Genomic DNA, 23319 nt, shown 5'->3' on the forward strand with positions numbered 1-23319 from the left:
TCTTTTAATATCAGACTTTATTTTTCCAACACAACTGAAAGTTTTATTAAATAAAATTTTATTGTCTACTGTTTACACTCATGTTGCTGCTGTAAAGTACAACAACATACACAAATTCCTAGCATGAATTACTCGTCGTTCACCCCCCACTGAACTACAGACACTGCTTGAGAATTTGATGTTTGCTTTAGAAATTTAAGAAAAAAAAAATTGGGGCATATTATCTTGAAGAGTATTCTCAAGTGACCTGTTGGAATTCAAAGGCATAGCCAATCCTGCAGAACAGCACTGGCTGTGTTGTCCCTAGGAAGAAAGGGGAGTGGAAAACAAGCAGAGGAACTGAACGTGGTTTCTGGTGACAGATGGACTGAAAGCTTGATTCTGCCCACCTGGACGGAGTGGCTGCTTTGCGGAGGAATAAATAAAATGGGGGAGGGTGGGAACGTGGATACTATGAGTTAAAAAAGTATAAAAAGTAATTATATCTAAAATATAGATTAGATATAAATGCTCCAGAACTCATTAAATAAGCTCAAAAATACTGGAAAGTGGCAATTTGAACTACATTTATTTTTAAACAAGTGGGGGGAAACTGAGTATTTTGAATGTCATGTGCAAAACTGATCCACGTCACCATCTCACCGTCATGACTGAACATGGCAAGGCGGGTACACTGGTTTCCAGCATCACAGGCAACACTGCATGTATGTATTTTAATGAGTAATGTAAACTTCAGTGTTAAGGCAGCTGGTACTAACGCTGCACACAGGCTTAGCTCCGTGCCCACCTCAGGAATGGGATGGTCAGCACTTGAAAACAAACTGAGAGAGAAGGAAAGGGGAGCCAGCATTATCTGACAAAAACAATGCATCCAAATATTTTTCCTTTCACACACACAAAAAGAAATATTGGAACACTTAGAAAAACAAAGCACCCATCCCACCAACTTCAGCCTGTTCCTTAACAAATATTTCAAAATACTGATAAATAATAGTGACTGCAAGCAGAATTCCAGTGCCAGAGCCGATGGCCCCGAGGAAGTCGGCCAACACTGACAGGGCGCCGATGCATAAGCCCCCAAATGCAGCTGCTGTGGGGATGTACCTGGAAGACAAAAACCCTGAGTCAGGCGGAGCAGCGGAAGGGTGAGCAACTAAAGGGAGCTGTCCGCAGTACTGACGGCTGTCTGGGGCCACCCAGTTAACATGCTGATGAAAACTGATGAAGGGCATGATCGGGCTCCCTTATTTCAAGAAACCAGTTAACAGCCAAGAAAGGCAATACATGATTTTCATGCCAGAAGAGGAGAATCCTCAACTGTCACTTCAGTATTGGAATATTTAATATTGTTTGTAAGTGAGTAACCTTTTACCTCCCTCTTTTAGATAAACAGTGAATTTCAAAATGTTTTCCTAAGTAGCAAATTTATGTGATAAGATTTGGATGATCTTAATTCAACCCTGGCAACATGTTGGAATCACCTGGAGAACTGTTAAAAATAATGGGACTGTGGGACTTCCCCAGAGGTCCAACAATTAGACTTCTGTCTTCCAATGCAGGGACATGGGTTCCATCCCTGGTGGGGATATTAAGGTCCCACAAGCCTCAGAGTGCAGCCAAAAATTTAAAAAGCAATCAATTGTATTTAAGATACTCCAGACAGGAAAAAAAAAAAAAAGGACGGGGGATGGGGAAGATGGTAGAGGAAACAAGAACCGGAGAATGGTAACAACTAAAGCTGGGTGCAGCTGGGACCCAGAGGTTCACTTTACCATTCTCTATAATCCAGTCCATGCTCTAAATAAATAAAATACCAATGCCTTTTCAACAACCGCTTCTGGAACATGTGGGTATCTACATGGAAAAGAAGGAATCTGGACCCCTTTCTCACACCAAACACAAAAATTGGCTCAGAGTGGTCACAGATATCAACATAAGAGGATAAAGTTTTGTGACCTTGGTTTCTTAGCTAAAACACCAATAGCAGCACAAAGCAGAAATAGAAAAACTGAACTTGATCAAAATTAAAAACTTGTGCATCAGAGGATGCCATCAAGAAAGTGGGAAGACGACCCATAGAATGGGACAAAATATTTGCAAATCATATACCTGACAAGACACATCCAAAATAAATTTTTTTAATCTTACAAACCCAGAAACAAAAGATAACCCAATTACAATTTTTAAATATGCAAAAAGATGGAAGAGACATTTCTCCAAAGAACATACTCAAATGGCTAATTAACACATGAAAAGATGCTGAATATCATTACTCATCAGGGAGAAGCAAATCAAAACCAAATGAAAAAGGAACACACCTATGAGATAATACTCATACCCACTAGGTGGCTAACATCAAAACAAGAACTAGTGCTGGTGAGGACATGCTCGGAGGTGGCGGGGGGTGGGATGCAGAATGGGGCAGCCGCTCTGAAAGAGTCTGGCAGTATCTCAACATGTTCAACACACTGTTGCTACATGACCCAACAATTCCACTCAGCAAAATGAAAACACACATCCACACAAAACCTGTACAAGTATGTTCACAACAGCATTATTCATGACAGCCAAAAAGTGGAAACAATCTGGATAAACTGAACACAGTTATAGCTATACAAGGGAATATTATTCACAAAGGATGAACCCTGAAAATATTACACTAAGTGAAAGAAGATATTCACAAAGGATTACATATAACTTCATTTATATGAAATGTGCAGAACAGGCAAATCTATAGAAAATAAAAAGCCTGAGGCTGGGAGTTGGGAGGGCTGGGCAGAAATAGGGAATAACTAAATGGGTACAAGGTTTCTTTCTGGGTGATGGAAATGTTTCTAAAATTGTAATCATTACACACTCAAAGTATACTAAAAACAACCCACTAAACCATATACTTCAAATGACTACATTACAGGATATTGGAATTATATCTCAAACAAGTTATCAAAAAATAAAAAACTGTTGCCTGGAACCCACTGCAGACAAAGTAAATCACAACTTGTACAGGTGGGATAGCAATAATCTTTAACAGCTCCCAGGTGATTTTTAGTGCAGCCAATCAACAATGGGAACCTCTGACCTACAGCATTTAACAAAGGGTGAGTAGTGAAAGGAACACAATTTCAATTAAAACAATAATTCAGGTGTCTATTTTGATGTGGAAAATAATTCAATGTTGCGTTAAATTTTTATTCTTTTGTGGTAAGCAGAGGAAAAATGCTTCAAATATGAACTTAAAAATTGTAATATCTGGCAGCAAATGAAAGCTAGATCAAAAAGCCAAGTACATGTGTACTGTATGTAATACCCTCTCCCCTGCTCCCCTCCTCCTACCAAACACTGGTTTGAACACAGGTTCCTTACCTATTAAGCTCATGAACCATGGAGGTATCTCTGTGGCCCCTCATTACCATTTGTTGTTCTTTAAGCTGTTTAGCTACCTGCGAAGAGAAAAACAATTTTTAAAATCAAACTCTATTTTACTACCAGGTTCTATGAGACGTGATTTCCATATATAACAAGTAAAGTATAAGAAGGCTGAAGTAGGCACTGTCGTAACACCATTCCCTGGCTACGGTGCTGCACAAGCACGTTACGTGTACCTTAAGCTGAGGTTTCCCAACCTATTTTTTCTCACCTCCATAAAGGGAACTAAGGAATAAGACTTTGTTGGGCTTTGGAAGTTCACAAACCATTGTAAAAATCTAAGAATTTTTCACTTTCCAGGAACTAGTTTTTGTTTTTTTTTTTTTTTTTCAGGAACTAGTTTTTAACTCCTTAGGGGTGACATTACCTCATGAAGAATGTATGAATTAAGAGTTTAAATTACAGAAGTAAATGTATCAACTATCATTTGATACCTAAAAATTATGAATTTTTTCATTTTCAAATAAACCAAATACTTACATCTTTTGCTGAGGAACCAGACACCTCTATCCACGTCTTAGAAAAGAATGCACATGATCCCAACATGAAGATGATATAAACCACCACGTGGACAGGATCCTCAAATATGGCGCCCATGGACTCAGGAGGAGAAAGGTAGTAACAAAGGCCCCCCACTGGGTAAGAGCGAGCGGGTCCTCCCCCACTGACATCCTACAGAACAAGAATAAAAAGCATCAACGGTCACATTTCTGTGACTTTTCAAACTCCTCAGAAAGTATGACAATGTCTTAAGCTCAAAGCACCTACAATTTATGATTCTATGTAACTTAAGGATTTACTTTTGTATCTAAAATACCTTCACTCTTACAAAATTCAGTTCAGTCGCTCAGTCGTGTCTGACTCTTTGCGACCCCATGAATCACAGCACACCAGGCCTCCCTGTCCATCACCAACTCCCGGAGTTCACCCAGACTCACGTCCATCGAGTCAGTGATGCCATCCAGCCATCTCATTCTCTGTCGTCCCCTTCTCCTCCTGCCCCCAATCCCTCCCACATCCGGGTCTTTTCCAATGAGTCAACTCTTCGCATGAGGTGACCAAAGTACTGGAGTTTCAGCTTTAGCATCATTCCTTCCAAAGAAATCCCAGGGCTGATCTCCTTCAGAATGGACTGGTTGGATCTCCTTGCAGTCCAAGGGACTCTCAAGAGTCTTCTCCAACACCACAGTTCAAAAGCATCAATTCTTCGGCACTCAGCCTTCTTCACGGTCCAACTCTGACATCCATACATGACCACAGGAAAAACCATAGCCTTGACTAGACGGACCTTTGTTGGCAAAGTAATGTCTCTTCTTTTCAATATGCTATCGAGGTTGGTCATAACTTTCCTTCCAAGGAGTAAACGTCTTTTAATTTCGTGGCTATAGTCACCATCTGCAGTGATTTTGGAGGCCAAAAAAATAAAGTCTGTTTCCACTGTTTCCCCATCTTTTTGCCGTGAAGTGATGGGACCAGATGCCATGATCTTCGTTTTCTGAATGTTGAGCTTTAAGCCAACTTTTTCACTCTCCACTTTCACTTTCATCAAGAGGCTTTTTAGTTCCTCTTCACTTTCTGCCATAAGGGTGGTGTCATCTGCATATCTGAAGTTATTGATATTTCTCCCAGCAATCTTGATTCCAGCTTGTGCTTCTTCCAGCCCAGCGTTTCCCATGATGTACTCTGCATATAAGTTAAATAAGCAGGGTTACAATATACAGCCTTGACGTACTCCTTTTCCTATTTGGAACCAGTCTGTTGTTTCATGTCCAGTTCTAACTGTTGCTTCCTGACCTGCATACAGATTTCTCAAGAGGCAGATCAGGTGGTCTGGTATTCCCATCTCTTTCAGAATTTTCCACAGTTTATTGCGATCCACACAGTCAAAGGCTTTGGCATAGTGTCTATTACATAAAAAACATTGCGAATATACTAACAAAAGAGCAATTTTTTAAAAAACATTGTAATACAACTATGACAAGACTTCCTTCTCTTCCTGAAGACAGGAATATGGTTACATTTACATCAATCTCTGATAACATTTAGAATATGAAATTTTCTGAATTATGTAAGAGTACACACACATTTCTTCACTTCACCATGAAGAATGGAATCAAATGAAATATTAACACAAGACTAAAACATTGCTGCCTAAACTCTGATATTATAAAGAAGTCTTTTAATAAATATCTGTAATTGAATTTTGTTATCTACACATTTATGAATTCTTACAGTCAAAGAAATGGGATTAACATATATTTGTTTATATTAAATTAAAGTTCTGGGCATACAGGGTGGGCAAGCAATTTTTGGATGCAATGATTAAAATGTCTTGTTCCTGAAATTACAATTTCCAAATGACTCCTTTACTGTGCCCCTAGAATCACTAATTCCAAATCAAATGGCCTGTATAGACAAATTAAACTTCCCAATCATCTCTTTAAAGAAAATCTCACTGAGATCACAACACAATCTATACAACTGAGTAGTTGTATAGATTTATTACTGTGAAATTATCACAGTAGTAACTACTGCCAAAGTTTATCCTAGGTGGCGCTAGTGGTAAAGAACCCTCCTGCAATGCAGGAGACATAATGAGACATGCGTTCAGCCCCTGGTCGGGAAGATCTGGAGAAGGGCCTGGCAACCCACTCCAGGATTCTTGCCTGAAGAATCCCATGGACAGAGGAGCCAGGCAGGCTACAGTCCATAGGTCGCAGAGTCAGACATGACTGAAGTTACTTAGTACGCACATCAACTCTTAAGGGGAGGGACAGCCCTTTCCCCCACCACAGATAATCCAATTTCTGTAAAATGAGTGAAAAAGGAGTCTAGTTGACCCTTGAACAGTTGCAGGGGTTGTGGCACTGACCCTCCACGCAGGCAAAATCCATGTATAAGTTATGGTTACTCTTCTGTGTACATGGCTCCTCTGCATCGCAGGATTCGGCCTGCTGCAGGCGGTGCAGTACTGAAGCATTTATTACTGAAAAAAATCTGAGTCTAAGTGGACACTTGAAGCCCAAACTGTTTAAGGGTCAACTGTATTATGGGTAAAGGCAATCCTATTTCTTTCAACTGGCAGTCAAGTTACAGTCTCATCCTATTAAATTTTATATTTTAAAAAATGGCTTTCAGCAAAAGCAGAAAGTTGTGTCACTACAACTTATAATGCAAAAGTAGCACATTAAGACAAATGCACAGAATAAGCACCATACTTCAGGAATGACTAAAAAAAAATAATTCTTCAGGGGAATACAAATTCTAGAATTACATACTCTGAAAACAATAAAGGATCTTACTCTTCTCTAATTCTATAGTTTTAAGAGGGAAAAATACTCCTTGGTCAGTTGAAAATTTTAACTAGTCAAAATTCAATCTACAATAACTCACATCTTGATCACGATGTGGCTGGAGTGCTTCAGAAGGAGCTATGATGAAGAGGAAGGCAGAATTTACTGGATTCCATTTCTAGCAACTCTGTTCTTTCTTCACTAGTAATTACATACCTTTCTCCAGCTAATCACAGACTAGTTTACTGCCATTCGGACTACGAAAAACCGCAGGGGAGGCAGGAAAGGACGATTTTAGACTCCCATATAATCAGCAAATTGTTTCTTTGAAAAAAACATTATTTGAGACAGGAGTGGAGTAAGATTACAAAACAGGGAATCATTTTCATAAGAGCAACTGTAATCTTAACCTAAAAGGTCACTTAAATGAGATGTGAAAATGCTTCTTAGATGTAAAATAATACAAAGTACTTGGCCAGTCTTAGTTTCACAATGCTTACAAGCTTACAAGTTCCAAATAAATGATAAACTGTGCTATAGATAAGTGAACCTGAAAATGTTACAGCAAGTGCTTCAATTATGGCTCACCTCTTCCAGGTAAAAATATACGCACGAAATGCAAATTACAATAAATCTGAATACTTAAGAATAAATAATGAAATACTCACGGCCCACTGTCCTAGTAAATTTACTAGAAAGTTGCCGCTGAATCGAACTGAGAGCATCTGGGAAATCACGTACAGGTTGGACACCAGGGCGGACTGCAGGATGATAGGGATGTTGGACGTGTAGAAGAGCTTGATGGGGTAGCTGCTGTACTGCCCGCGGTACCGGGCTGACTTGATGGGCAGGTCCACACGGAATCCCTGAAAAAGGAAGCTCAGGAGTGAGTCAGGGACTGCACACAGCACGAATCTGGACAGTCACAGAAGGAAATCTGCAAAGACAGTGCTAGCAAACTCCCTTCCACACAGACACACAGAAATAGAAACCCTTCTCTACTTCATAACCATGGATACTTTGCAGCTCAGCGTCTACTGAACAATGGACCTTTTGCCTAACTAGATTCTGAAATGCTGACTTGTTAGCTACTAATATTCAAATGGCATACTCCTCCTTTAAGAGCAGAATAAAAATCCACACCCCACTTACTTCAACAAAGATGGTATACGTACCTGAAAATATATAACAACAGCGAACACGAAAACTGTGGCAATGAGGTTCATGAGATTGGGCAAATTCTGACGATAGAAAGCCTCCCTCAGGGCTCGGACTTTGTCTGTCCTGGTGGCCAGTAAATGAAAGAGAGCTATGACTGCGCCCTCAAACTCCGTACCTGATGAATCAAGATAGAAATCAGCTGCAGCCTCATCACCCAAAGTTGTCCCAAAGTCAACAAGCAACCCTAAAGCTCCAGTACAGGGCAGAAAACAGCAGTCAAAATAATTCAACTAAGTTTTCTTTATGATACAGCCATGTGTGGAGCTTCTAAAAAATACTGACATCCCTGAGGCAAATGTACCTTTTGTTAGCGTAAATTTGAAGTTTTCTCAAGAGACTATTCTTGATGAAAACAGTCAAAGAAGAATAAACCAAAGCAAATATTTAGTTCATAATGGTTGGCCTCGCCTTTACTTTGGGGGAGGGGGATGGAGATGGGGAAAAGCAGCAGCGAAGCAGCAAACAGATGTCAGAACGAAAAGATCAACATTCCCCTACCAGGCTGGCCTTCAAGCTCACTTTACCAAGTACATTAATAAGCCATCACTGCTATTGCTTGTCTTAAGGCTGGGGTCAGGTCAGACGTCAATCATTACAAATCTCGGATGGCATTTCAGAGAAGTGGAGGTGGGTAAGGTGAAAGTCAAGTGTTTCAAAATGTAGGTGCTATTACAAAGCCAAGGAGAAGAGCAGCAAAAGCACTCGTGCTCTCTGATGCCACAATAAATGACACTTCTTTCTCCATCTGAAAAGTCTTAATCCACTACCTTTGCATCTGCTGCAAGTGCTGAAATCAGTCAAAATTAATGACTTCTGGAGCAATGGCTTAGACAATTAAGATTTTTTAAGTGTTTGCAATCACTGAATTTTTAAATGAGCAGAGGCTAAAATTTCGATATTCCTTCTGGAGTAATACTTCATACTCCACCAATCTCCGCTTATTCGCTTTGGAACAACTGCCATCCACTGCTGCCCGGGACAGCAAAGCAGGGCGTCTGAGGTCCACCTGCTCCCCCACCTCGTGCTCCTCTCGCACACATCCAGCCAAACCCATGCAGTTGTGTCCCTGTGCATTGTACCTCGGCCAGTGTTAATGGTAGTGGGACTAAAGGCCTTCCAGACAATGGTTTCACAGATGTTGGTGGCAATAAAGAGGGAAATCCCAGACCCCAAGCCGTAACCCTTCTGTAGCAGCTCATCTAACAGCAGCACAATCAAACCAGCAACAAACAACTGTGGGGAAAGAAATGCAAGTAAGCAGAAGCAAGAATAAATTCAGAAAGGGGCAGTGAACACCACAGACTACTTTCAAAGTACAGGCATTTTCAACATTAAAACCTAGCTATTGCAGTATCACTATTATGATTCTCTGCATCTTTCAACCCTCACTGGAAGCCAGTTCTGCAAATCAGAGGATTGGAAATGTTGTCACATTTTAAAGCTGACATTTTGACTTTTAAAGTATATTTATATTTCTCTACAATGTTTAAATAAAGCCTACTGAGAAGTACCCTAAAACAAAAATGTTTACAGTTGTAGTATTTATGACAGCAAGAAACTGAGAGCATTCCAAATAGCTTCAAGGAAGAGAAAAACCAAATGAAACATGTTACGATAACAAGATGCAATATTACAGGCCATTAAAGGAAGAGCATGTGAACTATGCTGATATACTTTTTAAGTATTATATATTTTATATGTGTATTATACATAATATAAAATATACACAGAAGGAGTTGAAAAGTAGACCATGAATATGTCCACAGATTATAACAATGTAACAATGCATACATACAATGACAAAATGTAAACCTGAGACAATTAAGGGTTCACCAGGTTCTTAAGCTTATAATTTTTTTAAAAAATGAAAGCATACTAACTTTAACTTATGTGAAATTGAAAATTCTTAATTTTCCTCTTGGAGAAGACATTTCAGTAAAAGTATGTACCAATCAGAAATAATCCATAGCTTTACAAGTGACCTCTGTGGTCAAACGACTCCCTCCCAGTACACCGCTGGAAGTATGCTTACCTTACATTTTCTCTGTTTTCTCTTTTTCTGAGTTGTCATTTCAATGGCTGTACAGAGCCTAATTTGTCTACTTATAGTCTTTCAGTTTGAATTTCAATGGACTGTAAAAAAGGTAAAATTCTCAAAACTTCTAAGAGAGCTCACAAATTCTTTACTGTTTGAAAACCAAGTTTACCAGTCTGACCAGATTAAAGACAAGCTAGCACTTAACTACTGAGATGCTATTTTGACCATGATTATGTAACAGGTACATACTCCTCATCAGAAATACAGAAGCCCACACCGCATGGAGCATGACAGTGGTCCACAAACCACTGGCCAACCAGAAAGTGCTATCATGGATTTCTGATTAAATGACCTGCCTAAGGTCACACAAGCAGCTCTGAAACAGCAGCAATTCTTCAAAACCCTGTTCACATCCACGCCCATCAGACAGGAGGGTGATCTGTGTATATCCAGTAAAAACAAACTCATGCTTCTCTAACTGGACAAAGGAATTACAGGGAAATAAATGAGAAATGGTTTCTGTAACTGAAAGATTAAGATAAATGATGATTAAAAATAAAAAAAGCATGCATGCCTATGAGAAGGGAATGAGAAATCAGGAATTGAAAGCATCTCATTGATTAGAACAGTGATAAAAACCTGAATACTAACTGCATGCTTTTCTAGAGTGTTCAGTACATATGAACCTCTAAAGTATGTATAAAAATAACACTAACATCTCAGCCTTGCTCATGCGTGCATGTGTGCACACACACACAACTCAGTTTGGACCAAATAATACTTACCTCTACCCTGTCCCATGCACACTGATACTGTCTATTCTTTTTGAAAACTGTAATCAAGACCCCCTATTTAGATCCCAAAACTCAATAGTGGAAAAACACTGACCATGTGAACGAAACAAGAATAATTAAGGTGAGAAATACCTTACATAACAGCATGCAAACAGTTTTCAAAATCTCTAGGTGAAAACACACTGATCCAATCATATCTCTTCAGTGAATCCACACATTTTCAATGTTAGCAATGCCTTAAAAAGAGGCAATGGGTCACTACCCATATGTATCATCAAACACGAAAAATTTCTCTATACATTAACACTGGAAGAATTAACCACAGGACAAATATTTGTGCACCTGAATTTATGTAAACAACTTAGTATATACCCACTTTATTTGCTTTTTTCCAGAAATTTAACTCCTCCTTGATTTCTGGTACTGAAAAATTAAAATAGCTTAACTCCATTTTCTCTATCAATTCAAATTCATAACTGACTATTCAAGAAGTCAATACTGTACCCTAGAAGTGGTCAGCTGAAATTCCTAAGAATATAAATATGCCCTTACTAAAACACTAGAAAAGTTTTACTGATGTATAATGTTCTAAGAGCTAGATAGATGCCAATTCCGAGTGTCTTTTAAAGAGCAGGGTTATTCTAACTATGATCATAAAGCGAATGCTATCATAGAAACAAAATAAGGCAAGAACTGGTGTATCAGCATCCTTACACTGAAGTACTGAAAGATACTAAAACCAGTTTCCAGAGGACCTTCTCTCCCCATCTACTGTAACACTTCTTCCTCTAATTCCCAGGGGTTTTAAGTTTGCCACTCAAGGTGTTTTTTAAATGAAGAAATAATGACAAAGCTATCCTTTAAAGAAATGTACCTTGTTCCAAATGGGAACTCACTAGGGGCTCAGAAAACTACCTTACAGTCCATTAAAAATGCCTCCCCTGAAAAAGACAAAATATTTCCACTTCATTTAGAAAAGCCCTATGATATGTGTTAATGAATAACATATAAATACCGCAACAATCCCTTTCTGCTTGGTCTAATTCATACTCACTATCCAATCTTCTTACTATGATTTGCTTCCCATGTAAGGTTTCCTATTAAAAAAGATGGTTAACCATGCCAATTGAAAATGCTAACATTTCTCAATACATATATACATATATGTATACACACACTAGTAAAAGAGTGTTTTAAACTATTTTTCTGATCTTAATCTTTTGACCACTAAAAAAATGTTTTCCTAAATTAATCCTAATTTCATAGAGTGAACAAGAGGCATTTCCTAGATAACTAGGACCCTAGATGTTCAGTGTTTAACTTACACAAGCTTCTTTTCAAAATATAGTAAATACTATTAGATAACTTAAATACAATGCATTCCTGGGTAACTTCTCCAAAGGATTTTTAAGGACTGCATTAGAAAAATGGAGTCCTCAAATATCCTTCAAACTTTACACATTTTAAGATTCTTAGTGGAGGAAAAATGATGCTGGCCTTTAAAAATTCTATTCCAACATATCCATTTAAAAAACCCACAGGATATATACATGTGTGCTTATATGGTATTTCACTGATTACAAGATACTATTATTTGTAACATTATTATGTGTGCCACTAAGAAAGGAAAAAATACTACAGTTAAACTATGACAATAACCTGTTATAAAGAGTTTTTATTGTCTGCTTATAAAAAAGTTTAGACTTAGATGTTTATCATCTAGCTTGCTCTTTCTGTGCCTGTTTATATATAGTAACTGTTCAATAACAAATCACAGTAGACTGTTGCAAGACATTTTAAAAAGCAATTAAACCCAACAGCATGTTGTATCAACAATGTACGTAACCCAGTGATGTAAGGATGATACAAACAGCTGTGACCAAGCTGACATACACACGCGGGCAGTGACCACCATCACGACGACTGCCTGGCTGACAGCACGGGGAAGAGACCATCAGGTCTAAGAAAACATCCTGATTTCAGAGACATCAAAATGTGCATCTTAGAATCAGTGAAATACAGCTGATAGAGCCGTAATTCTTTTATTACACGTCTACACTTTATTACAATAAATTTTAATTTTTTACATCAATACAACTTATATGTTATTTCAATAATCAAAATATAATTAAGTAAAATAATTCAAAAGTAAGAAAATGACTATATTAGTCATCTAAAGAATTGTTACCAAAAAAAAACTGTTTTTGTTATCTCTGTATGAAAAACTGGATTTCTTACCTGAATGATGATAAGAAGACAGATTCCAGCACCCATTTCAGCAGGATCCCCATACATGCCCGTCATGACATACACAATGGCTTGCCCAATGGTAATGATCATACCAAATACTGACGAAAACGGGGGAAAGGAGGACATACTTACAACCAAAGGTAAAGAAAGACTAGAAAAACACCTTTACCACAAAATTCTCAAATTTGGGAAAGACTCTTTAGTTGTACTGATACTCACATTTCTGGGCTCCATTGAACAAGGCTCTGTCTTTGGGTGTATCTCCAACTTCAATGATTTTGGCTCCAGCTAACAACTGCATGATCAAACCAGATGTTACAATTGGGGAGATACCCAATTCCATTAAAGTTCCTGTAAAGGAAGGGGAAAGAAGTAAATAATCTTTACTATACCCAACGGATACAACCAAGCAACTTAGCACGCATAGCACATACCCAATAGAGATTAGTGAGAATTTGTGTTAATGAGATTGTTAATGATTTATTAACACAATCTCACAACACATTGACTCAAAATTACTATAAATACCACAAAAATGTAAATTTCTGTAAATTCTAAACTTAAATTGTGAAACCATTTGAAAGAAATAGTCCAAGATTTATGTCCAAAATCACTGTTCTTAAAATTTACACTAAACATTTTAATGCAGAATTTTAAAATTATATACTGTCCAAAAATTAAATACCAAGCTAGTAAGAAATGATACTGAAGAATAGTTGTGTCTCTCTCAATTCAAAATCTAAAATTATATAAAAAGTCATCAAAATCAATGTTGTAGAATATTTAATGGCATAAAAATGTTAATGACATACTGGATAGGAAAAAGTACTCAAAAATAGTATGTAGAGTTTGATTGACTATTTAAATGGAAAATCATCTCCTGTTATTTTAGTTTGGCTATCATGATGCTTGTACTATTAATGAACTTATCTACAAAACAGAGTCACAGACATAGAGAACAGACCTGTGGTTGCCAAGGGGGAGAGGGGTGGGAGGGATCGACTGGGAGGTTGGATTAGCAGATAAAATCTACTATATAGAAAAGATAAAACGCCAAGGTCCTTCTGTGCTCCAGTCCTCCTGTATAGCACAAGGAACTATACTCAGTGTCGTATTATAAACCATCATGGAAAGAAATATATAAAAAAAAGTATGTAAATGTATAAGTGAATCACTTTGTTGTACAGCAGAAATTAACACATTGTAAATCAACTATTTTTGAATAAAATAAATTTTTTAAAAAGATGTTTTTATTGTTATTTTTACTCAGTGGGTTTATGGATAATTTTTTTCTTTTTTTTGCCTCTATTTTCTAAAATTTTTCATTGTAGAAAATAAGCATTACACTTTTAGCAAAAAAAAAAAAAAAGAAAGAAAGAAAGAAAACCAAATACACCAAGCATGTAAGATAATATGCAAAACTAACAATTCCATATAGCCAAGACCACGTTTCCATTGGTCGTTCTGTCACATCACAACCTTAATTCCTGACTTTTATAAATGCTGAAAAGGTGCCTTTAATATGAGAAAGATTTCATCTTAAATGGACTTCATGTGTTTTTCAAATACTTCTTTAATGGTAAAGAGATAAAAACATGTCATTGTTAAAACTAGTAGGCAGGTGGGTAGATGTCTTTTTACATCAAATCACCAAAATTTAAACTGCAAATAAATCTAGTCCAAAAATTAGTCCAATCAAACTTAATGAACATTTCATTTAGGAAATATGGCACTTCAACTCAGTAGGGAAAAGAAGAATAAATGGACCTTGGCAAATGACTAGACATGTATAGAAAATTAAGCCTAGATTCCCTATCTCATGACTTCCAACAAAATAAAGGCCAGATATTTAGAAATTTTAACCATAAAAGATAAAAAGCACAAGTACTTGGAGTGAATATGTTCATAGTCTTGGAAGAGAAAAAGCCTTTCAAAACATGACAAAATACCTAAAAACCACAAGGAAAAAGATGGACGATATGATTAGATACAACTGTGAAACCTCCATGTGGCCAAAGACAGGATAATAGTTAAAAGAAAAATATTCAGACGCAAGTAACAAAGAGCTCAAATCTTTAAGAGGCAAAGAACTCTCACAAATGGATTTTAAAATGAACAAATAACAACAGCGAAATAAGTCAACCAGAGAAACAAATACCATATGGTATCACTTACATGTGCAATTTAAAAAATGCAACAAACTAGTGAATATAATAACAAAATAAGCAGTCTCACTGCAAAATCACTGCAGATGGTGACTGCAGTCATGAAATTAAAAGACACTTGCTCCTTGGAAGAAAAGTTATGACCAACCTAGACAGCATATTAAAAAGCAGAGACATTACTTTACCAACAAAGGTCCATCTGGTCAAAGCTATGGTTTTTTCAGTAGTCATGGATGGATGTGAGAGTTGGACTATAAAGAAAGCTGAGCGCAGAAGAATTGATGCTTTTGAACTGTGGTGTTGGAGAAGACTCTTGAGAGTCTCCTGGACTGCAGGGAGATCCAACCAGTCCTTCCTAAAGGAAATCAGTCCTGAATATTCATTGGAACGACATATGCTGAAACTGAAACTCCAATACTTTGGCCACCTGATGGGAAGAACTGACTCATTTAAAAAGACCTGATGCTGGAAAGATTGAAGGCAGGAGGAGAAGGGGACGACAGAGGATGAGATGGTTGGATGGCATCATCGACTCAATGGACATGAGTTTTAGTAAACTCCGGGAGTTGGTTATGGACAGGGAGGCCTGGCGTGCTGCAGTCCATGGGGGTGCAAAGAGTCGGGCACAACTGAGCGACTGAACTGAACTGAAGCAGTCTCACAGATACGGAGAACAAACTAGAGGGTAGGGCTGGGGGGTGGGAGCACAATATAGGGGTTGAGGAGTGGGAGGTTAAAAACTACAGGGTGTAAGACAGGCTCAAGGACGTATTGTACAACACAGAGAATATAGCTATCCCTTCCAAAAAAAAAAAAGAAAAAGAAAAAAGAGATAAATGGCACAGCCACTCCCAGTAATGTTCTTTTCTCAGGAAAATACCAACATAGGAGGAAATCCCAGCACCCAAATCTATACTAAGTAACCCTGAAACTCTAAACAAGGCTGGCTGGGTCAGATGTAAATTGTGGTAACCTGGAATTATGAACTGAGAACTGAAGAACCCAGAAGCTGCTGAAGCTAAATCAAAGACAAGGTTCCCAGCTAGCCCCTGATGCTGAGGTCTGAAGACTGTCTGATTCTCTCTCCCCAAGGCTAAGCTATTCTACCTCCTCTTTGGATTTCAAAAATAACTAGTATCCTTCCAATAAATTTCAGTTTTATGTTTAAACCACTCAGTCATTTCCTATGATTTATAACAAGTCCACTCACAGAAGAAATACAAATATTCAATAAAAATATAAGACGATGCACTAGTATGGAGGCAAAAGAAAAGCAGCACACACCTCTGTTGGATGCAAGAATAACTCTCATCCAGTAGAAAGGATCTGCAGAATCTGATGACATGATTCCAAACAGTGGTATCTGTAAGATTACATAAAATAGTTCATGAAAAATGTATTATACAAACTAAGTTTGAACTTAATAATGCATTCACTCAATATGTGCAATACTTAAAAAAACACTACTTCTCAAGTTCTCTAACCAAACAAGAATACTTTAAATGTACAGTTTTTTTAGGGAAAATACAAACAATGGAAATCAGTACTTTTCACCAGTAAATTTTACTGGTGAAATACTCCTTATCAGTATGGAGATGTGCTGCACACAATCTGAATATATGCAACATTACCGAACTGCACACTTAAAATGGTTAAGATGTGGAGAAGGAAATGGCAACCCACTCCAGTACTCTTGCCTGGAAAATCCCATGGACGGAGGAGCCTGGTAGTCTACAATCCATGGGGTCGGACACAACTGAGCGACTAGACTTTCAAACTTTTCAAACTCTCAGGTACTGATTAAATGCTTTACATAAAAAGCAAAATAAAATAAAATAAAATGGTTAAGATGATAAATTTCATGTTTTTTGCAATTAAAGAAAATGTTCTTTATCCTTAAAGTATAGGATATAACTACCAAGTCACAGAATAATTTTGCAAAGCTATGGGTACAAATGACAGCCAAAGCCATGCTCCAAATGTAAGACTGAAGACAGTATACACAGTAGAATGCAGCCATTAAAAATTATACTATGAAAAAAAATCTTTTTAATTATACTATGAAGCTTATATTAGTATCAGGATGTGTTTATGTTGTGGTAATAAGTAGAAAAGAGTGGTTCTCAACCTGGGGCAACTTAGTCCCCCAGGGGATATCTGGGAATTGTCTAGGAAGACAATTTTGGTTGTCCCAACTTGAAGGGGTGCTAATGGCATCTGCTGGGTAGAGGACCCTCACAAGACAACACTAACAAAAGTCTAATGAGAGAGACGAGCCCATTTACGGCAGTTCTCTCAGCTGATCTCACCTCCCTCCATTCTCTCAAGCTAAAAAATACTATGGAGAACGACAGACCCCAAACCCTTAAACTGCATCTGGGAAGGGAAAATAAACCTGTTGGAGATTCAGTGGAAAGAGAACCAAGAAATCATCTGTCCTGGGCAGAAATCCCCAAGCATGAGAAAGACAGAAAGGTACAGCTTGGCAACTCTGTAAATCCATTACAAAAAAATAATAATAATAAATAACATAAAATACGTAAATTAAGGGCAAAAAAAGTCACGAGAAATGTGACTCTTCAAGTAATATAACTCAAGTTATGTTTCTTCTTCTTGAGTTTTCTTGGGTTCTAGCTGTAAAGGTGAAAATATTTACTATCTGGCCTTTTACAGAAAAAATGTTTGCAGACTCTTGGGTTAGACGATTCAATAAGTTCAAACCAATAAAAATCATAATCCCAGTAGGCTTTCTTAAAGAAACTGACAAGCTGATTTTAAAATTCAAATGAGTGACTGAAAACTGACAAAATCATTCTGAGAAGAAAGAGCAAAGTTGGATGACTTTTACAACCTAATTATAGGATTCAGTCTAAAGCTACAGTAATCAAAACAGTTATGGTTTACCATAATGATGGAATATGATCAATGGAACAGAACTGAGAGTACAAAAACAGATCCATGCTTAAATGGCTAACTGATTTTCAACAACGATGCCAAGGTTAATTCAATGGAGAAAGGATAGCCTTTTCAACTGGCCTGTCCATACAGAAAGAAATGAGCCCTAACCTTACCTCATGCCATACATAAAAATTAACTTGGAACAGACCATAGACCAAAACATAAAAGCTAAAACTATTTAGATGAATACAGGAGAAAATCTTCACAATACATGTATCTGATGAAGGACTTATATCCAGAAAATATTTTAAAAGGCATACAATTCACTAATGGGACAATAATGCAATTTTTTTTAACAGGAAAAAGATCTGGGGAGAAAACACTTTACGAAAGATGAACAAATACTCAATCAGTATATGAGAAAACTGCTCAATATCATTTGTAAAGGAAGTAAAAGTTAAAATCTTACCGTGGAGAAAAGGGAACCTTCCTATACTTTGATGTAAAATGAAAACAGGAGGTTCCTCAAAAAACTGAAAATAGAGCTAACATATAATCCAGCAATCTTACTTCTGGGTATATATCCAGAAAAGGTAAAAATTCTAATTCAAAAAGATACATTCACCCCAGTGTTCATAGTGGCACAATTTACAATAGTCAAGACATGGGAGCAACCCAAAATGTTTAAGGGCTGGTCAGTAGAAGCAAATACAATGGTTTGGCTTTGGAGGATTTATAATTAAAACATGCTATTTACAACATGATTAAAAGCAAACAAAAAGGAAAAATATCTGCATGATAACTGTCAAAGGTTTAACACTTTTATATATAAAAACTTGTCATAAACCAAGTTTTAAAATCTTAAGAAGAAAATGAATAAAGATCATTAACTGAAATCTAAGGGAAAAAGAGAAAATATGTTCAAACCCACTAGGAAACCAAAAGAAATACACAGTAGAAGAATCATTTCACTATCAACTCAGATTGAAATGATGATTCTCCTATGTACAATAGATGAAACGAAGAAGCAATCTAAATGTCCATCAACAGAGGAATGAATAAAAGATGTGGGTTGTATGTATAATGATGATGCTCCTATGTACAATAGTTAAGACACAGAAGCAATCTAAATGTCCATCAACAGAGGAATGAATTAAAGAAGATATGGGCTGTATACACAGAGAGAGAGAGAGAGAGAATGGAATACTACTCAGCTGTTAAAAAGAATGTAGCAACATGGATGGACCTACAGATGATCATACTAAGTGAAGTAAGTCAGACAGGGAAGATAAATACCATACGATATCACTTATATGTGGAATCTAAAATATAACACAAATAAATGTATTTATAAAACAGAAACAAACTCATAGACATAGAGAACAGACTTATGGTTATCAAGGGCTAGGGGAGAGGGATGAAATGTAAGTTTTGGATTAACAGAGGCAAACTAGTATACACAGGGTGGATAAACAAATACTGTATTGCACAGGGAATTATAGTCCATTCAATATCCTATATTCAGTATCTGCTATACATCAGAAACACTGTAAATCAACTATACTTCAATAAATAATTTTCTAAAAAGATAATGCTCAAAATAATTCAGTGTATTTACTATTTGAACTAAAATTAGCTTCTCAAATTATAACCAAGACCTGAGAATAACAGTACAGACATTTATTCAGTGTTTGGTTACATACCTGACAACATACTAAGAAAATGAAGAGAGTTATAGCAGTCCATAGTACCTTCTCTCTAAACTGGATCTGTGCAACAAAATACAAAACTACCAATCAAAACCAAGAAACAGCAAATATAAAAAAAAGGCAAAAACGCATATTAAGGCTTAACCAGCATTCTCCATCATGACATGCTCTTATTATTTACTCTTAAAATACTCTCACCCTAGTGAGTAGCAGCTAAAGCAAACAGCTAAACTTCTCAAGCATCTTTCTTTACTTGGATCTGAGACCTAAGTACTATAGTTTAAATACAGGCAGGCCTTAATACACTGCACCATGTTAGCTGAAACTGAAAAGGATAAAAAGACACACATCCAATATTCACACATTTCAGTTAACACCATACTACACAAAGCCATCACTTATTGTAATAAGTGATATCATATGGTATTTGTCTTCCTGTCTGTAATATTATTTGGTGAGTATTTCATAGACTATGAAAAGCTATAGTTTCTTAGCATACCTTACATGTAATGGGAACAACTGTTTTATAACCTCAAATAAACTTAAAAAAAGAAATATATTTCTGAATATTATAAAACAGTTTAACAAAAAGTTTTACTTATCTCTTTCTGGTCCCTATTCTGGTTAGTTCCATGAGAAATTGAAAGTACAGTAAAAGAGGAACATCTGGGATTAACAATATTTCTAGAATCGAAATGCCTTACTTCCAAAAGTCCACAATGATGGATGGAAGAACAAATGGATGCAGTCTCCATCTTTTGAATGCATGTTTGTGATTTTTTTTCTCTGCACTGAATGAATCAAGAAATGAGAGGTAGTCACCTGCCCAGCTGCGATCCATTTATGTGAAACGGTTGGTATGTTGGTATGCGTGAAAACTGACCCATGAGACTGGGTCATTTCTAGTGTGGTGGATCATAATAGGCAGGAGAACACTGTATCTTATCTAACACACAGGCCAAAGAAACATAAGGCTTGGAAATGCTACAATTTAGAGAACAGTTGCTGTGGAAACCATGAGATAAACTATCTAGATTTAAAAGGTCTACACTAGTTTTCTTCACTTTTATGCCTCTTGTGAAGAGAAGGAACAGGCATTTTTCCAGTTACAACCAGAAAAAGGTTGAGGAAAATAAATCAATGTAGCTAGTTTAACAGAGTAAGTCACTTGGCTACCCCCTATATTACAAAAATATTATACTTACTTTCCTTTCAGGTTTCTGAATTTCCGGTAGAACTGCACAGAAAGGTTTGATAACTTCTAAAAATTTGACTGTTTAAAAAAAAAAAAGAATAAATGCCCCTATTACAAAGTTTTAAAAAAGATTTTTATTTTTGCAGAATCAAATACAAATGTTCTTTTAATGGCAATCCATCCCATTCCCACCCCCAAAATGAATTAATCATAATGCTCTCCATTTCAAAGTAATTTGCTTCCTCATGCTTGAATCCCACCCCTTTACATATACAGAAAAGGAGTAATTCAGTCAGCATCTCTACATCAAAAGGAGCAAAAGCAGTCAACCAACAAGAACATGCATCATGGAAGGAAACGGGCCATAAGAGGACGCAAGTACAAGAAATGAGCTGAAACTGCAGGACTGACAATCTGGGACTGAAAGATGCTGAAATGCATAAGTGAGAAATATCACACCCCAGCGGTGAAAGTGCCAAGTCCTAACCAGACCACCAGGGAATTGCCTAGACAGGTTTTTAAAAGTACTGTATACAATCTCTACTTCATTTCATTAAGTCACTATTCATTGCTTGGATGCTCTCCCATATAAGAAAACCTCAAAGTACTTGTGTATGTTCAATCCTCAGCCCAGAGAATGATGACTACATTTCAATAGAAAGTACTGTTTTCCCAGACAACTCATAATGTATAAAAGTAAGATAGACCAAACTTCAGGATAGGCACTCTTCTGGCATGGCTATAATTTGAGAAGTCAAGTCCTGCCAAAGAACTGGAGGATGAAGGTGATAATCATTCAGCCTCTGCTAGTGTCTGTAATGTGCAGAAAAACAAAAATCCACAACTAGGTTATTAGTTAAGATCATTCTTCCCTTACACATACAGGATTCTACGTACTAACATCATGAAATTGTTTTAAAACTGACATGAGCAATTACACTTCAGCCAGTTAGCCAAAAGTTGACTAAAACATCTTTTTTGTTGTTGCTCTTGTTGTTGTTGAATTTATGTTACTGAAGTATAGTTGATTTGACTATACGATCTTTTTATACAATCTCTCAAAGTGATGGCGGCCACTGATGTTTGACAGAGGAATTCATAAATTCTCATAAGCAGGTTATTTGTTACCCGAGTACCATTTAAGACGACTAGGAAAGCAAATCTGAATATTATCAAAGTGTTCATCTCTACTACAAAACAAATGTCAATCACATCAGGAAACTTCCTAGAATCCCCTTAACCCTTTTCCTTCCCACTTCAACCTAAGCTACCCTCCCAGATTTCTTGGTTTATGGTCATCTGTGTTGGAATATTCATGTTCAAGCAATGCTTTTTTGTCTGCCACCTCACTCTTCCTATGTTGTAGAATTTAACGCTTCATACTGCAAATTCAAGACCAAGGGTCTCCTATTCCTTCTAAGCTTTCCGCAAATGTCCACTAGTTAGCAGGCCAGTGGGTGCACGGCTTGGGTTTGCGGTAATCCGTTCATCTAACAATCACCCCAACAGCTAGGTAAGTATATTTGTGAAGATACGTGGTGTTGAGGGTTTGGGGAAGGGCCCTCGAAAGATTCCCATTATATAAGGCCTTGTCCCTAAGGCGTATACGACCTGACACACGTTGAGTTTTCAGTAAACGCTACAGAATGACTGGAATGAAAAATTTAACGAAAACGCTAGGCCACCAATCGCCTCCTTTCCTCCCCTAAAATACACGCCGTGCATCACTTTTTAAAAAATGAAACAAGGCAGGGAGCTTCATTCATCACAACTAATATTCCAAGGGTGATTTGGGAATAAAAATATGAGTTTCCTAAGCTCTTGAAAAATTAAAAGTGGTCCAGGTGTCTCTTGGTTCCTTAACTCCCCGCCCCCAAAACCAACGGCCTCCCCGCGCCGTCCTCCGCTCCACGCCACCCACTGAGATGCGCAGACCCAGGCCTCCCGGTCCTAGCCCCGCAGCCGGCCCGGGCTAAGCCTCGCACAGCTGGAGGAGCCTCGGCTGAGGCCCCCGGCCCGCGCCCTCCGCAGACGCCCGCGCCTCCCCGGCCCACAGGCTAGGCGACCCCGGGCCTGAGCCGGCCCCCCGCTTGCGGCCCGTCGGGGCCCGCGCCCTCGGGAAGGGCCTACCACCGCTACTCACTGCCCATGGCGGCGGCTGGGGCGGCCCGGCGGGGCCCAGCGGCCTCGGCGCGGCCTTCGCTCGGGTCCCAGGCTCGAGCCTCGGCGCCCGCTCGCGACACGCTCCGGCCAGCCCCGCGCAGGCTCCGCCCCTTCCCACGTGACCCGCGTTGTCACCCCCCCCCAAGCCCCACCCTCTGACGACAGCC

General features: G+C 38.0%; 1 protein-coding gene across 2 annotated transcripts; it reads right to left on the reverse strand.

Annotated features, from left to right (window-relative positions):
- Positions 1–23258, reverse strand: SEC61A2 (SEC61 translocon subunit alpha 2). Of its 2 annotated transcripts, none has more exons than XM_059892749.1 (12): positions 23120–23258; positions 21000–21067; positions 19789–19854; positions 16472–16550; positions 13242–13373; positions 13011–13120; positions 9020–9173; positions 7895–8055; positions 7388–7585; positions 3907–4098; positions 3364–3440; positions 1–1104 (listed from the first exon to the last, which is right to left on the reverse strand). In XM_059892749.1, exons 4-12 carry the CDS (start codon positions 16530–16532, stop codon positions 918–920), a joined length of 1272 nt encoding a protein of 423 aa, XP_059748732.1. In that variant the 5' UTR covers positions 16533–16550; positions 19789–19854; positions 21000–21067; positions 23120–23258; the 3' UTR covers positions 1–917.
- Between the last annotated feature and the right edge of the window lie 61 nt (positions 23259–23319).

Source organism: Bos taurus, chromosome 13 (genome assembly GCF_002263795.3).
Source record: "Bos taurus isolate L1 Dominette 01449 registration number 42190680 breed Hereford chromosome 13, ARS-UCD2.0, whole genome shotgun sequence".
Taxonomy (NCBI): domain Eukaryota; kingdom Metazoa; phylum Chordata; class Mammalia; order Artiodactyla; family Bovidae; genus Bos; species Bos taurus.